Here is a 16,404-nt window from a genome sequence, read left to right as displayed (position 1 = left end):
CAAGCACACTTACCCAGTGTGCCCTTGATTATCCACCCAGAGCCAGGTGGTAGTGGCACATGCTTTTGACCCCAGCACTTGGAGGCAGAGGCAAGTGGATCTCTGTGAGTTCAAAGCCAGTCTGGTCTACAAAGTGAATTTCAGGACAACCAGGACTACACCGAGAAACCCTGTCTCTAAAACAAAAAACAAAACAAACAAACACTACCCTCCCAGCCCTTTGTATTAGGAAAGGAAGGAAGGAAGGAAGGAAGGAAGGAAGGAAGGAAGGAAGGAAGGAAGGAAGGAAAGAAGGAAGGAAGGAAGGGGAGGGAGAGAGAGAGAGAGAGAGAGAGAGAGAACTAACACGGGGTTTTGCCTCTTATATTCCTCATTCATGATCAATAGTATTCTAGCTACTTCTTGGGCACCTTAAGTAACCTAATTAAGATTGCCGTGTGCCACAAATTGTGACTTTGTCCCCACACTACATAGGCTGTAGTACCCAGCCAAGGCCTCCAGACTCACTCAGTTACCCCCGAGGCTTCTGGCGTCTCTGCCTGGATCAGCTCCACTGTGTAGGAGTCCACAGGATTCAGGTTCCCAGACTCCCAGCAAATCAGCGCAGCCTCTTCACAGCTTCTGATCGCCTCACTTTTTATAGTGGGGGGAGAGGGGGCTAAGTGCAGGAGAAAGGAGACAGGACCAACCATTAGGCTCCGGCCAGGCCATCACCACAGCAATGCAAATACCTGGTCACCCTTTCAGACATTCCTGGGGCTGTGGTGGTTTGAGTAATAAATGTCCCACGTAGCCTAGGGCATTTGATTGCTTGGTCCCCAGTTTGAAGAGTTCTCAGGAGGTGTAGCCTTGTTGGAGGAAGTGTGTCACTGTAGGTGGCTTTGAGAATGTAAAGGCTCACACACATTCACGCTCTGCTAGCACTGGTAGTTTAAGATATATAGTTTAAGCCCTCAGTCTCCTGCTCCAGCTACTGTACCTGTTGCCATGTGTCTACCATGATTCTTTTTTCTTTCTTCTCTCTCTCTCTCTCTCTCTCTCTCTCTCTCTCTCTCTCTCTCTCTTCTCTTTTCGAGACAGGTTTTCTCTGTGTAACAGTCCTAGCTTTCATGGAAGTAGCTCTTGTAGACCAGGCTGACCTCGAACTCACAGACATCTGCTGGCCTCTGCCTCCAGAGTGCTGGGATTAAAGGTGTGTGCCACCACCGCCTGGCTCTGCCATCATTCTTATCTCTCTGGAACTGTAACCCTAAATAAACCCTTCCCTCTTTAAATTGCCTGGGGCATGGTGTTTGAAAACAGCCATAGAAAAGCACTTAGTACAAGTCCCGAGTGCCAGTGAACTGGGTGATGGACCAACTATGCGGGGAAAATGTCCTACAACACTGGCATGTAGATCACACAGAGAAGAAAAGCAACCACACGCAGCTCTTTCTGTCCTTTCAAAGGAAATGGAAAACCAGTCACGTCTAGAAACCCGCAACTCCCGTGTCGCCTCGAATGAGAATGAGTCATTCAGTACCTGTCATGTACACTGCGTGCTCACTGGAGGGGCTGGGGCCGGTCCTGTTCTGAGCGACCACCCAAAACTCATATTGGGTATTTGGCTCAAGATTTGTCACTGAGCAGTATGTCTCTTTGACCGTCTTGGTAAACTCTGGAAGAAAAAGGAAAGGTCAGAATTCAAACCTTCCAAGGCCACATGGCTTTACTGTGTCCCCCTTGTAAAAGACAGGGCTGCAGATTTCCCCCTCCCCTATCCCTGTGCTCAGAGGCTCTGCAATCCTAGCCAATCTTTGAAGTCAGGCTTATGTAGGTGACAGCTTAGCAGTGGTTCAGTGATGAACAAGATGCAAGGGGAGGCTTGTGACCCAGTGGCAGACTTGCCCCCTTACTACCTCCCGGGAATGCTTTCACTACATGTGAGTAAGTCTGAGGACACCCTTTGGAGAGAGAGTTCAAGGCCCTGGGGAGGAAGCCCCTCACCCTGACCCTTGCACCAGCTGGCCCAACTAAGGCCAGGGGAGAAGACTTTAATTACTTTTACCTGCTAAGAGGCAACTTGAGGAAGGAAGGATTCCTGCTGAGGGGCAGGGAAGGCAAGGCGGCTGCAGCCGCTCACAAAGTGTTCTTACTCAGGAAGCAGAGCTGATCTCTGCTGACCGCGCTTTCCCTGTGTGAATCCCTCTGAGACACCAGGTGGGTCAAACCTGCTCTGTTAAACCTTTCTGGAAACACCTCCACAGACACACCCACAGATGTGTTTCCATGGTGATTTTAAATCTTTCAAGCTGACGAAGGAGATAAACCATCATAATGAGTAAGGCCACCTTGGACCGTCATAGTGCACTCAAGGGGGTCTCAGACCTGAATTGCCTGAGACAATAACCAACCCATAAAACTGTAAGACAATAAATGTGTGTTATTTTAAGTCACCAAATTTGGAGGCAGGAGAATTGCCACAGGGCAAAAATTAACTGGCACAAAGCTAATGCGTGGTGGTGCACATTAGTAATCCTGGTACCAAGGAGGCTGAGGCAGGAGAATAGCTGTGAGTTCAAGGCCACTCTGGGTTACTTAGACCTTCTCTCAGAAATCTAACCAATTGAAAGGTATGAAAAAGTGTTAAAGAAATCTGTTACTTGCTAAACTAATAATAATTTAAAAATGAGCAAAACCGAATACCCCGTGTGCGTGGGTAAATCTGCTCTCAGAAGCCAGAGGTTATCAATGAAAATCAATTTTAGGAATCGACTGCTGTGTTGGCTACGATAAAACAGTGTGACTAAAGTGGCTCCTGGCAGAGTGTATTGGGGCTTATGGTTTCAGGGGGATAAGCGTTGTTTGTGGTAGGAGGCTCAGAAGAAGGCAGGCGTGACCGCGCTAAACAATACAGGCACTTGCCATCGCTGCTGGCTGCCCATCAGAACTAGATGGTAACACCCTTTTGCTGAAAACAACACATGACCCGCTCACAGAGCATAGAAAGTTCAAGTTGGAACTAAGATTCTTCCTGCTGGATAGCCCTCACAGTGCCAGTGGGCACTCTGCAGGCTCCTGTGGGAAAAAGGCATCAGTGATCTGTCCCACACTGGACCGTTCATGCTGCATCCCTGACCGTGGGAAAAAGGCATCAGTGATCATTCCCAGCACTGGACCATTCATGCCCTGACCGTGGGAAAAAGGCATCAGTGATCTTTCCCACACTGGACCATTCATGCTACATCCCTGAGTTACTGGTGGCAAATCTACTCGCTGTGATGCAATAGTGATCTGATAGTTACGAGGGTAACCAACCACATTCTAATTGGTTATGAGGTCTGCTCCACAGGAGTGATTTGATGCCTGGCACTGTAAACCTGGTTAGAAGTCCACGATTGGGGAGATCATAGGCCCTAGTGGGGAACTGACTACTGTTTGATAAGTGGCCATGTTGCCAAACTGCACTCTATAAACATTTATGATCACATCCATAGATCTGTGTTGTTCTCAGCCTTGGCCAGAAAAGTTTCTTTATGCAGCGGGCAGTGGTTTATACAGGGATTCAAAACTGGTCAAAGTGCCAAGTATAATGACCCTGAGTGGTTAGCTGTGGATCCAGGGCTCAGGGAGGTTCAGAGAAGAGTGCTCAGAAAGGATGAAGGGAGCACATGGGGAGAAGAGCTGTGAAATGCTGGTGTCTAGTTGTGATGTGACGTCTAGACATGATGTGGCGTCTAGACATGATGTGATGTCTGGACTTGATGTGATGTCTAGACTTTGTGTGGCATCTAGACTTGATGTGGCATCTAGACATGATGTGGCATCTAGACATGATGTGGCGTCTAGACATCATGATGTGGTGTCTAGACATCATGATGTGGCGTCTAGACATCATGTGGCATCTAGACATGGTGTGGCCAGTACGCATATCAACTGGCAGCAGCCGTGGCTCCCCCACGACATCAAGCCAGTCAAGTTTCCAGTGTGGGCGGGGGAGGGCCCTGGAGACCCCACCAAGCAGTGGATGGCATGTGAGTGATGGAGGGTCTCTCTTCTTTGCGGATGTGGCCACTGTAGGCTGCTCATGCCCCAGTGGAAGGCCGTGTGCCCATGTGCATCTGGGCAGCACTAGTTGGAACTGGAGTTATTAGGAACAAAAAGTTGGGAGAGAGATGGGCTGGGGGAACTAGGAAGAACTGGATGGTGGTAGTGGTGGAAAGATATGATCAATATACATTGTATAAATGTATGAAACTTTCAAATGATAAAGAAAAGAGTCTTTAAAAGTCTCCTTCCTAGCCCCTGGGCACAGATGCTACCCTGACCTCCCTTACACAGAACCTCCACCTGTACAGCCTGGTACAGTGTTCAGTGCTCTGAGCAGAGAGTCTGCCCACAGACCTGGTTGTCATCCTGGTTCCGCCACAACTCACTGTGACCCACAGATAGCTCATTTCTCTCTGAGCCCCCACCACCTGCATCTATTAAATAGAAATCTCCAGGTCCGGCTCTAACCCGGCTCATACTGGACGGACCTGTCAGTATGACCAGACCCTCATTACTTCAGGTTTGTGGGGCTTGGGAGGTAGTTTTTCTGCACTCTGATCTGCCCTTCTTGTTATGGTTTAAAGAAGTGGCCCTCAACAGTTGTGTGTTGAGGTTGTCCCTAACCCAATAAATACCCCAGGAGGTGGTGAAAACTTCAGGAGGGGGACCTGATGGGAGGAGGTTAGATCATTGGGGACATGACTCTGAAAGGGATATTGGTAGCCCCAGTCCCTCCCTGTTTCTCTTGGCCCCGTGGATGCTACCAGGTGAGCAGCTTCTCTGCCACCTTCTATTGTGATATGCTGTGTCATTAAGGATGAAAACTATGGGCTACTAAAGTTTCTTCTTTAAAAGTAGATTTATCTTTGATAGTTGCTATGGTTACAGCAAGCTGACTGATGATTGATCTTAATTTCAAACTTGATGAGATTTTGAATCACCAAGGAGACAGGCCTCTGGGTGTCTATGAAGGCATTTCCAAAGAGGTTTATCTGAGGAGGGGTGGCCCACCTTGAATGTGAGTGCCATTATTCTGTGGGTTGAGGTCCCAGGCTGAATATAAAGGAGAAACCGAGTCGAACACCAGCATGCATCGCTGTTTCTTGACTGTGGATACAATGTAACCAGCTGCTCGTGCACCTGCTACTATGCCCTCCCTTCATGCTGGGCTGTACCCTCCAACTGTGAGCCAAAATAAACCCTCCCCTCCTAAAGCTGTTTCCCATTCACAGCAACAAGAAAAGTAACTGACGGCTAATACAAATACATTGCTCACAGGAGACAGGCTGATGGATTATTGGGGGAAGGGTGCCCCCAGCCCTAGTACCACCCAAGCCATTTCCCTGGCGGTGAGGATAGTCCCAGAGCTGCCCAGAACAATGGGCCGTTCCTAGAAGCATTCTGGTCAGCGGGAGTTCTTTCAGGGTCTAGACTTTACCTGCTTGGTCTTTGCCAGGTGAGCTGTCCCGCACTGGCCTATAGGACAGCTGATAGCTCTCCACGGTGTCATCGGAGTATAAGCTCCAGCACACACGGACAGAGGACCCTGTGGCCGAGTTGGGGGCCTGAGGATTTATCACTGGGGCAGAGGGAGCTGAAAATCGAAAAAAGAGAAAGCAACATTGAGGAGCCGTATGTGCAGGTGTGGGATGGGAATAGCCACCTTCTATTGTATTGTACGAGTTTGTGTGTATGGGTGTTTTGACTGCATGCATGTCTGTGGAGGTGGCCCAGTCAGCAAAGTGCTTGCCAAACAAGCCTGAGGACCCAAGTTAGGAGCCCCAGTGTCCACGTAAAGAACCAGGTGCAGTTATGTACACCTTGGAGATAGGATTCCTGCAGCAGACGGGCCAGACAGCCCACACAACCTGGGAGCTCCAGGGTCAGCGAGAGACTTAGGTCCATTCATGTTCTCTCTCTCTCTCTCCTGTGGAGATGCACACACCCAGATCCCCACCTGGAACGGTGTTGATGGAATCCATCAGCTGCTCCACATCCGAGAAATCCAAGGTCTGGTCTTCAAACTCAGGCTGTGCAGAGAGCTCCACGTCTGTTCTGGTTTTCAGGAATTTCCCCAGTCTGGAGGTATAAAAGAGACATGGCCAGGGCCTAGGGAGTTGGCTCAGCAGTTAAGAGCACTGGCTGCTCTTCCAGAGGATCTAGGTTCAATTGCCAGTACTGACGTGGAAGCTCACAACCCTCTGTAACCCAAACCCAGGGGATGTGACACCCTCTTCTGGCCTCTGTGGACACCAGATACACACACAGTCCACAGACCATGCAGACAAAACACTCATGCGTGGTTTTAAAAAACAACACAAATCGCCGGGCGATGGTGGCGCACGCCTTTAATCCCAGCACTTGGGAGGCAGAGGCAGGCGGATCTCTGTGAGTTCGAGACCAGCCTGGTCTACAGAGCTAGTTCCAGGACAGGCTCCAAAGCCACAGAGAAACCCTGTCTCGAAAAAACCAAAAAAAAAAAAAAAAAAAAAAAACCAACACAAATCCACACAAAGATGGAGGGGCTTTCTTCTTAGGGGATATCTATAGTGCTAGGTCTCTAGGAGGAAATGGGGGCCCCTTTGCCAAACTTGTGTTTCTTCCCGTGCTTCTGGATTCTGCTATCTGATTTGATGATGGACCAGGAGGTTACCTCATCATAATCTTGTGACTTTGACAAATCACAGAGATAAGCACTGGAAGGGAGGCAATGTTTACTTTGGCCCATGGTTTAAGTCCACAGTCAGGGGCTCCATTGTTCTTGGGCCCTGTGTGGAAGCATGGTGGGGGGAGGGGCAAGATGGAGGAAAGCTGCTTATTGTGGGCAGCCAGGAAGCAGAGAGAGGCAAGAAGGAGGGGCCAGGGACAAGGCTGCGCTTCAAAGGCAAACCTCTAGTGACCAGTGACCACTTCCTTCCACTAGGCCCCAACTCCTCATCTCCACCACTCCTCACTGTACCACAGAATTATAAACCCATCAGAGGATCCCCAGTCGTGAGATTGGGGTTCTACTGATCCAGTCCTTTCCCCAGAACCCTAATTTCTGAACACAGTTGCTCCGAGAACAAAGCCTTCGACCCACGAGCCTGTTAGGGAACACTTCCTATCCAAACCACCCGTCTCTGTCTAGGCCCGTGGTCCTCCACCTTCCCAACGCTGCGACCCTTTAATACAGTTCTCGTGCTGTGGTGACTCCCAACCATAGAATTATTTTGTTGCTACCTCATAACTGTATTTTTGCTACTGTTACAGATTGTAGTGTAAATATCTTGTGTTTTCCATGGTCTCAGGAGAACCCTGTGAAAAGGTTGTCTGACCCCTCCCCAAAGGGATTGCGATCCACAGTTGAGAGACATTGGTCTAACCCTTCCCAGGGACAGGGGGAAGGGTTGGGCCTAAGAATGAGGGGAAGTCCATCCTTCAGCAGGATGCAGATCCACATCTACTCCCACATCACCCCATCCTGTCCCCACAGGTACTTGGGGGTTCTACTCTGCAGCCTCGCACTCCCCATGCTCAGGAGCCCTCTCGTTGCTTCTCCAGAGGCTCTAGACGGATGGTCCTGCGTCTGCTCCCCAGCAGACGCGAGGCTTCTAAGTGGTGAAGGTGGAATTTGAAATCCAACTCCATTTTTGCCAAAACATATGTATGTAGGCCCTGGCACTATTAAGTTCCCATGCTGCTCCCAGACGCTGTCTTACTAAGTTTGCACCGAGCCAGCCCTCTTTATAAACAGAGAAGGAGGGGCATTGTCTTGGAGCTGTCCACGGTCACAGTGGAAGCAGTGTTTCTGCTCTGCTGTGTCGGACTTTAAAACACGCATGTTTTCCTCCACAGCATGATCAAGGCAGGAGGAGAGCTGGGGGCACGTTCCAGTCCTTAGTTTCTCCCAGTGAAACAAAGTTCCCGTATGTGTGTGTGTGAGTGTGTGTGTGTGTGTGTGTGTGTGTGTGTGAGGGGGACCCGAGCACAGGCTTGCTGAGTGGGCCTCACCACACACGTTCCCTTCCAGCCCAGAGATTCTAAGATTCAACTCCAAAAGGGCCCTACTGGCCCCACGCTGCCATTCCCAAGTCGGTAGTATTTTATTTCTAGAGTCACTGGAGCTGAAGAGGGAAGCCGATAACCCAGTGGAACTGAGTCTAGCAGGGAAAGGAGTAGAAACAGAAACTAGGTCAGGACAAACTATTACCTGTCAGTCATAGCCACTGCATCCTGAAAAAGAAAAAATATTAAACCGGTTTAGGAAATATTTTTTCTCAGCAATATAATAATGTAATTTTTTTAAAGTTGGAAATTACAAAAAGGGGGGAATCACCCTAACAATCCCACCATCCTTGTGCATTTCCTTCAACACCCCTGCACCTCCTGGATCACACAGGATCCTCTGGACCACTGACTACAAAGAACTGCAAGGGATCGTTGCCTAGAGACGCTATTGTTTACTTAATGGTTCCTCTGCTGTAGGACCCATCACAGGTTTCCATCATCATAGATAGTGCGTGTTTTCTACACTCTGTATGTGAGATGCAGTGGCACCGTGGGACCACGGGCTCAAGAAGTTGAGCACTGGGTCCTCTTAGGGCACTTGCCGGATTGCTGTCCACCTTTATTTGGGGGTCTCTTACCATGATCAGGCTGAAAGGAGGTTTGGCTTTGAGGAGTAGCTGTGAGCTTGGACAACGAGGGGGTCATACTCTGCAGCTAAGATGACCCTGAGGACCTCTTTGCAAAACCACATCTGCGCCATAGTCCCATGGGACCTTGCAAGATCTCTAAATGCGGTTGATATTCTCATAACTTCGTTACATGGGGTTTGGGCCAGATTTAATATGATCTGGATATTTTGTGTTTTGGCATTTGTATGAAGTTACAAAGCAAGATTTACAACTGCCATCCTTGGCACAGGCCAATTTAAGGTACCTTATTAACCTGGACCAACTTTCTCCCAGAGACCCAAGAGAAGCCGCAAAGGCAACCAAGAAACTCTCATGGCACTGCCTTTGCCCACCTCCACGAGCAAGGGACAGAGGAACAAGGCTTGGAGTTACCTGGGGAGTGGGGAAGGGAAGGGGTAGGTATCTCTGCCTGCTTTCCACCAATGAAATGATGTGGAGAGATGGGGGGGACAGCCTCCCACCACGAACATAAGATAGATGTGGACCTCTGGGAGGAAAAGAGGGGCTAGCCTACTCTAGGCTAGACCTGGGATTCCATCTCAGGGTTCTGCCCCTTTCCTTTCTGTTTCAGCACAGGTGGGCTAGCCTACTCTAGGCTACACCTGGGGTTCCATCTCAGGGTTCTGATCCTTTCTGTTTCAGCACGGGTGGGCTAGCCTACTCTAGGCTAGACCTGGGGTTCCATCTCACACTTCTGTCCCTTCCCTTTCTGTTTCAGCACAGACCTTCAGGAACTCCACCTTCTCTTGGTGACACATCTCCTCTATGGTTTCCATCAGCTCTCTACAGGCATCAAGGTTTTCTCCGCAGGTGACCAGCTGTCCGTATAAAGCCTCCAGCTTCTCTTTCTTTTTCTCCCCTAGGGCTTGAATTTTTTCTTCATATTTTTGAGCGAGGGTTTCCAAGATCTCGTTGTAATGTGACTCAAAGTTTTGCTCTTGTCTACCAAAATTCTCCTGCAAGACATTTGACCTCAGGCATCATTTTAGCGCATGTGCTGTGTTGGCTCGAGTCACTGGGGACCTGAAGTTCTGTCCACCCCGAGCTGTTTTCACCCCTTCATTTTATCCCATCTCTTAGCAAGATGCTGGGGTGGATGCTGGGGACGTGAAAACAGAGGAGATTCCTTCTGACATCCCCCCAAATGGTCTTTAATTACTTATTTAATTAATGCATGTGAACAGGTGTGTGTACATACAGGTTTGTGCATGTGGAAGTCAGAGGATAACCTCCGGTGTCATCCACAGAGTCTCTCACTGGCAGGGAGTGTGCCAATTAGGTTAGGCTGGCTGGCCAGTGTGCTCCAGAGATCTTCCTCTCTCTGCCCCCCAGCACTGGGATTACAAGCATGTGTCGCCACACCTAGCTTTTCTATGTGGGTTCTCAAGGTCAAACTCAGGTCCTTGAACTTCACCAAGTGAGATCTGTGCTCCCCAGCCCTGAATGGCCTCACCAGAAAGTGCTGCTACCTTTCCTGGCACCATGTTGCAAACCTCTCCCTGTTTCGGCTACCTCCTATTACCATAGCAACCAGCCTTGCAGCTCATCAATGGTTAATCAGCCTGTTGCTGGGAGCTTTGACTTGGAGGCAGAGAGAGGTCCGCCTGCCATTCCCCCCTGTGCTCTCACATCTCACGATATCTGTCCTCACTAACGGAGACATGGATGGATAGACACCAGGAGTGTGCCAAGTCTGTTCACGGCGACGAGGAGAGATTAGGAAGCAGAGAAGGAAGGGTTGTGGCAAATGCACTGCCTGGTGATGAGGAAATGCTGGAAGATGTGTAGACAATGACTCTCACGTGTGCGGCATTTATGAATGTGTTGGTTTTCTTGACATAGCACCCTATTAGGTATCCCTGTATGGCACCCACTGTGCAGGCCAGGCTGGCCTGGAATTCACAGCAATCCTCTTGCCTTAGCTTTGCAAGTGCTGGGATTACAGACACACATCTACACACCTGGCTGATACCTACAGTATTTAAACTGGAGGCTCAGAGGCTGGGAAACACTGAGTAGAGGAGACAGATTTCCAGTATCTTTTCCTCACACTGGAAGCACACAGGAGTGCAGTGGTCTTTGACTGTGGCCACCTTCATGCAATAACAAGGATGTCTCTCAGAGCTGTTACAAGCACCTACTGTGTGCATAAGACTCAGTCAGAATGGTGAGAGGGTCAAGCAGTAGGTGAATCTCTGGTGGGGATAACAGGAGGCCCCCAGTATCCTCACTGGAGATGAAGATGCTTGGATCTAAGAGTGTGACAGGTGACATGGTGAGAGAATAGAGCGTAAGGAGCTTGAAAAAGTTTGGTGTTTTGCCTACATGTGTGTCCACACACCACATGTGTGCAGTGCCCACAGAGGCCAGAAGGGGGCATTGGATGCACAGACCTAGAATTGCAGGCTATTGTGAGCCACCTGGTAACCAATCTCAGGTCCTCTAGAAGAGCAACAGTGTTGTTAACCCTATAGTCATCTCTCCAGTCCTAGCACAGCAAGCCTGCCTTGACTGTCTCATTCCTGTCTCCCCCACCACCTTGTGTTTGGAAGTAGAAGAGCTCCCGTCCTCCCCACTCCTCCCACAGGAATAGTGGGACAGCTCTCTCCCCTTTAAGACTGAGGGTGAAGAACGAATGTCTTGCAGTGTTTAACTAAAGCTGGCCAGGACAGAGGATTTACACTTGCTCTGTGGAGATCTAGAGTGTGCCCAACTGGGCAACTAAGAACAGCTTCCAGCTCAATACTCTTGGTCCATGGATGAAGCACCTGCATTCTTCCCATTTCAGGACAGGAAGAGAGCTGGCATTGAATGATGAGAAGTCCCTTTTGAGGCAATGCAGACACAGGGAATAGCTTAGCAACCCTGGACTCCATTTGTCTTGGGCTCTGCACACTTCTAGACTCCAAACAATGCACCTAGCAGCCTAGCAATCTAGGACCCCTGTGTGCATAGAACTGCATGTATACATCCTCTAAACAATGGAAAGAGTTACTCTTCTCTGCAATCCTTGATAACACCCCATTTCCCTGCAAACACACCCTGGAACACAATCTAGGACTATGGGCAGTGGGCTGGTCTGTCCTAGACTGGATTTGGGTGCAAGCATATAAAGTCAGAACTGTGTCCTCAAAGTGAACCTTCAGAGAAGAGAGAGCGCTGTGTTACCATCTTACGCTTCACCTAATTGGGCGTGCATAATGATTAAAGTCAGATGCATCATGGGCAGGGATATGGGCAGCAAGCAAGGGTTCATGTAATCTAAGCCTGTCTGTTGAAATAGCGAATTGCCCAAATTATACCCCTAATGCCCAAACTCCTCTTCTTGAGCCCCATAAAGGGAACCCCCAAACAATAATCAGGGTCCTTGAGTACTCTCGCTCATGTTCCCTGTTGTCAACATTTTGGTTTTTTGTATCTTTGAGACAGGGTCTCTACATAGCTCTGGCTGTCCTGGAACTCATTCTGTAGACCATATATACAATGGAATCGTTCACAGGAAAACGGATGCTGGTGGAGAGAATCCAATTAAGTGAATTAAGCTAGTCTCAGAAGACAAATATACATTCTCTCCCATTCGTGGTTCCTACATCTTACGTAGGTTCATAAAATCATGTGTGCACATATGGCATGGAAGTGTCTGGGGAACAGAGAATATTAAGGGGAGAGGAACAGGGAAGATAAAAGGGGAGTGGAGTTGGGGGAGTACGCTCAACACACATCATAAACGTGTGAGAATTCCTGATGGAACACAAAATGTACAATGAGTATTTTCAAAGGGGAGGCTCAACCCTGACTGAATACGGCGACATGACGCCACCCTAAAGACCTAAAATGAAAACCTACAGAGATCAAGACAATCACATGTCCCGCCATGTCTGATGATACAGCAGGCCATCAGATGGTACCCATGGGAATCTCAGGCTGAGCCCGAGAGCAGGAAAAGAAAAAGAGGGCAAAAACAAGCAACCAAACACAAAGCCCACCAAGGGCAGGGGCCTGGGGAAGTGGCTCAGTTGGTAAAGCGCTTGCCATGTGGGCATGAAGGCCTAAGTCTGTATCTCCAGAGCCTATATAAAAAACCAGGTGCAGCAGTGATCCTATGTAATCCCAACACTGAGGGCAGCCGAGACAGGGGAATCTCCAGGTCTTGCTGGTCAGCCAGGCTAGCCAAATTAGAGAGCTCCAGTTTCAGTCATAGGCCCAGTCTCAAAAAATAAAGTACAGAGTGACTGAGGAAGACACTCAAACTTGACCTCTGACCCTCACATGTATGAACATACATGTACATGTACACTTGTATACACAGGTGCACACGAACACACACATACCTTCCCCCACCCCATCCCAACTCCAAGGACAAAAAAAATGTTCATTTCACCATCTGGATGTGCTACCATGGAGTCATTGTTAGAATAAAAAAAAAATCTAAACCCTGTGCAACTGGCACTTTGATTGGAAATTTTCTGCTATATTTATCTATGCAATAAGCATGTATAACACACTTGCTTTGAAACATCCCATGCAGTAGGCCTGGAGATACACACACACCAGCCTCCCCCACCTAGAGGACACAGAGGGCATAGTAGGGGGTGCAGACAAGTGACCATTAACTCTGTGGCTGCCCATAGCTGGTGGAGGCCTATGGGTAACACCTCACATTCTAAGAGATAGCTTCCGGAGCTCGCTAGGACTCCCTGCTCGAAGTAGCCACAGGCGGAAGCTACGTGTGTGGCGAAGTCACCAAGGATGTCCTCACCTCCACCGTGATGAACACCTCCTCCAGGTGGCTAGCGAAATTTTCCATCTCAATAATCTGCTGCTCCAATCTGCACATGTTTTTGTGAATTTCATCCTATGGAGCAGAACAAACAAGGCATTAATGCTATGCTTGCTCTAATGTCTTAAATTTAAAAATATGTATATGGATGCTTGTCTGCATGTATGTCTGTACGCTGTGTGTGTGTGTGTGTAGCAGTCACAGAGGCCAGAAGAGGCCATCAGATACCCTGGGACCACAGTTAGAGGTGGTTGTGAGCTACCGTGTGGGTGCTAGGAATTGAACCCAAGTCCTCTACAAGGGGAGCCAGTGCTCCTAACCGCCGAGCCATATCTCCATCCCCCCCCCCCCATTCCATGCCTGTAGAGGCATATAGGATGTTTATCTGCCCGCCTCCTTGAGACACACATACCCTCTGCAGACAAAGATGGAAGGAGACCTGCTACCTTGGCGCTTTCCAGCGCTTTGTTGAGTGGCATGACTTCATGTCCCTCGTGTGCCTCCACATCCTTCTCAGCAGTTCTTACTGGCGTCTTGCAAGTGGCACAGAAGACATCAGCAGGTTCTTCTTCTTCATCCTCTTCCTCTGGGATGACGTAGCATTCATACTCCTCGCTGGCACGGCCGTGCGTGTACCTGTAGGCTTCCCGGAGGTCTTGGCACTGACCGGGAAGGCCATAGCCCAGGTCCTCGGCCTCGGCTGCCTCGCTAAGCCCCCAGTCTCTCTGCTCCCTGACTGGCCTCCTCGGGCTATAAGGAGGATACTCCAGAGTCCCTAGTCTGTGTTCATCAACAAACTCATCCCCTAACTCATGGTCATCTTCAAGTCCGTATAAGTGGACAAGCTCGTCCACTTCCTTCGGGAGACTCTTGCTGTCCCCTGCCCCTCTCGGCTCACTGGTCAGTTCAGCCTGCTTTACTTCGCTCCTGATTCTGCCGCTTTCTCCCGGGAAGAGCTGCAGTCTGTCCTCAGAGTCATACAGGTCCATGTGATAGAAGTGGAAGTCTGTGGGGGCCCTTGACCCGCCCAGCCCCAGCTCCTCCCCTGCGTCCTCCTCCATTGACACCGAACAGTCCTTCTCAGGCGGTCAGTGAATGTTCTGAGTCCTAGCACACAGAAGAGATGAACGTCAGTTCCCAAGAAGGCATTGAAGGAGTTATAGTCCCAGTCCACATCATGGCAAGCTAATTCACCAAACTGCCCGGGCTGGAGGTGACTCACAATTGCTCACCAATCAGGAAAAACCCACGAGGCACCGGTGAGCCAAGGCTGGCTAGAAAGCACAGGAAGTTGAAACCCTGTTGCAGAAAGGCAGTGGGGAGCACCACCCTGAACCAGAATCACCATGAACCCCTTGTCTCAATCCTCAGCCCTCACAAACCAGGTAAGATGATAAATACTGATTATTTTAAGTAATCAAGCTGTGGAATAATTTGTTATAAAATAATAGTATGCATGATACCAGCCTCAAAATAACCTTCTTTCCCTTCTGCTATCACACCCCCTCTCTTGTTCAGGCTCCTTCAAAAGACGGCATTGATAATACCGATCTTTACGCCACGGCACATGTGTATGGATGGGGTTTTCCACGGGGAATTTGGGCACGGACACTAAGGAGTTATCAGCTTTCAGATCCTCAGGTTTGTGTTTAGTCTTTCTCGGAGCTGCTTTGCCCGGGAATGAGGCAGTATCTGAGGTTCTCTTTTCTCAACAGTCCTTCTCTTCTTTATTATAAAAGCAAAAATATCTTTCCTGTTCATTCTGATTATTCCATTGCACAGTAAGATTTCATTGCTTGGGAATTTGATAAGAGCTCCAGGAGACTAGATGAAAGGGCAGTCTGAAGTCTCGGTATCGATGCTGAGAGTGAGTGACGTTAATGAATGGGTAAGAACAATTTTTTTTTCCCAAGGTAAGTGCTTTCCAGCTCTCTGCTTCCAACAAAATTGCAAGAGGATCTAATCAAGTTGTCAGCTGATACGTTATTTAAAATAAATGTTCATGGTAGGTCATTATATAATTTTGGCATACATTTCAGAAAGAGCTGGCAGAATGGAATGGCATTATTATAAATTGCTTCCCTTTCCATCTACTTATACAGATGTATGATCACTCTGTGCTTGCATGGACAAGATTTTAAAAAAATATAAACTCTCATTCCTGTTACATTCTAGAGGGTGATATTTTCAAACTTGGGTTTGAGTTTTTTTAAAAAACAGATCAAGTCCAACTCGCTCATTGAAAGATGCATTTTGGGCTGGAGAGATGGCCTGGTCAGTAAAGCGCCTGCCACAGGAGCACGGGGACTGGAGCTCATTCAGGTCAGGTAAAAACCGGAAGCAGTTACATGTCTCTGTAACCCTGCACTGGGAGGTGGCAAAGGGACAGAGACAGGCGGATCTCTGGAGCTCAGTCATCAGCCAGCCTGGCCCAGTCGATGAGCTCCAGCTTCGGTGACGGTCTTTGTCTCAAAAAATAAGGGGGAAAGCAATCAATGAAGGAATCTGACACCAGCATCTGGCCTTACACACTCATGCGTATATGTTTCCTTGCTCATATAAACACACACATAAACCTACCCACCCCCACATGTTTCCATTTTATTTTTAAATTATTTGCCAAAATTTGTAATGTCAAGTATTAGTGAGACCTTATTTTCCTGCAGTAGGAACGTCTGGTTAGCTGGGCATTCAGACATGCAGGACTGAGAAAACAGAACTCACAGCCTCTTAGAAAAGACTGAATGGTTCTGTTGAGAATCCTTCACTACAATGAGGAGTAAACCGAGCCAGGATGGATTGTGGTGAGGGGGACTGAAGTTAAGTCTTGGAGGCAGTTTTGGCCTTGGAAACCACTGAAGGGAGAAATGGACTTAGAGACAGATGAGGTGCACGGCAGCCTGGAGGTGCTGCTGA

The 16,404-nt window shown here is 48.8% G+C and overlaps 1 protein-coding gene across 1 annotated transcript in view; it reads right to left on the bottom strand.

Annotated features, from left to right (window-relative positions):
• Positions 1-14,591, bottom strand: part of Fsd2 (fibronectin type III and SPRY domain containing 2) — a 27,499-nt gene extending 12,908 nt beyond the window's left edge. Inside the window, exons 1-8 of the mRNA XM_057756454.1 lie at positions 13,935-14,591; positions 13,468-13,563; positions 9,434-9,664; positions 8,222-8,244; positions 5,987-6,108; positions 5,468-5,623; positions 1,523-1,657; positions 508-658 (exon numbers count right to left, since the gene is read on the bottom strand). Coding sequence (XP_057612437.1) covers positions 508-658; positions 1,523-1,657; positions 5,468-5,623; positions 5,987-6,108; positions 8,222-8,244; positions 9,434-9,664; positions 13,468-13,563; positions 13,935-14,549 — 1,529 coding nt within the window. The 5' untranslated portion in view covers positions 14,550-14,591. The remainder of the gene's footprint in view (positions 1-507; positions 659-1,522; positions 1,658-5,467; positions 5,624-5,986; positions 6,109-8,221; positions 8,245-9,433; positions 9,665-13,467; positions 13,564-13,934) is intronic.
• Between the last annotated feature and the right edge of the window lie 1,813 nt (positions 14,592-16,404).

Source organism: Chionomys nivalis, chromosome 23 (genome assembly GCF_950005125.1).
Source record: "Chionomys nivalis chromosome 23, mChiNiv1.1, whole genome shotgun sequence".
NCBI classification, from domain to species: domain Eukaryota; kingdom Metazoa; phylum Chordata; class Mammalia; order Rodentia; family Cricetidae; genus Chionomys; species Chionomys nivalis.
This window is presented reverse-complemented; position numbering and strand designations above follow the sequence as displayed.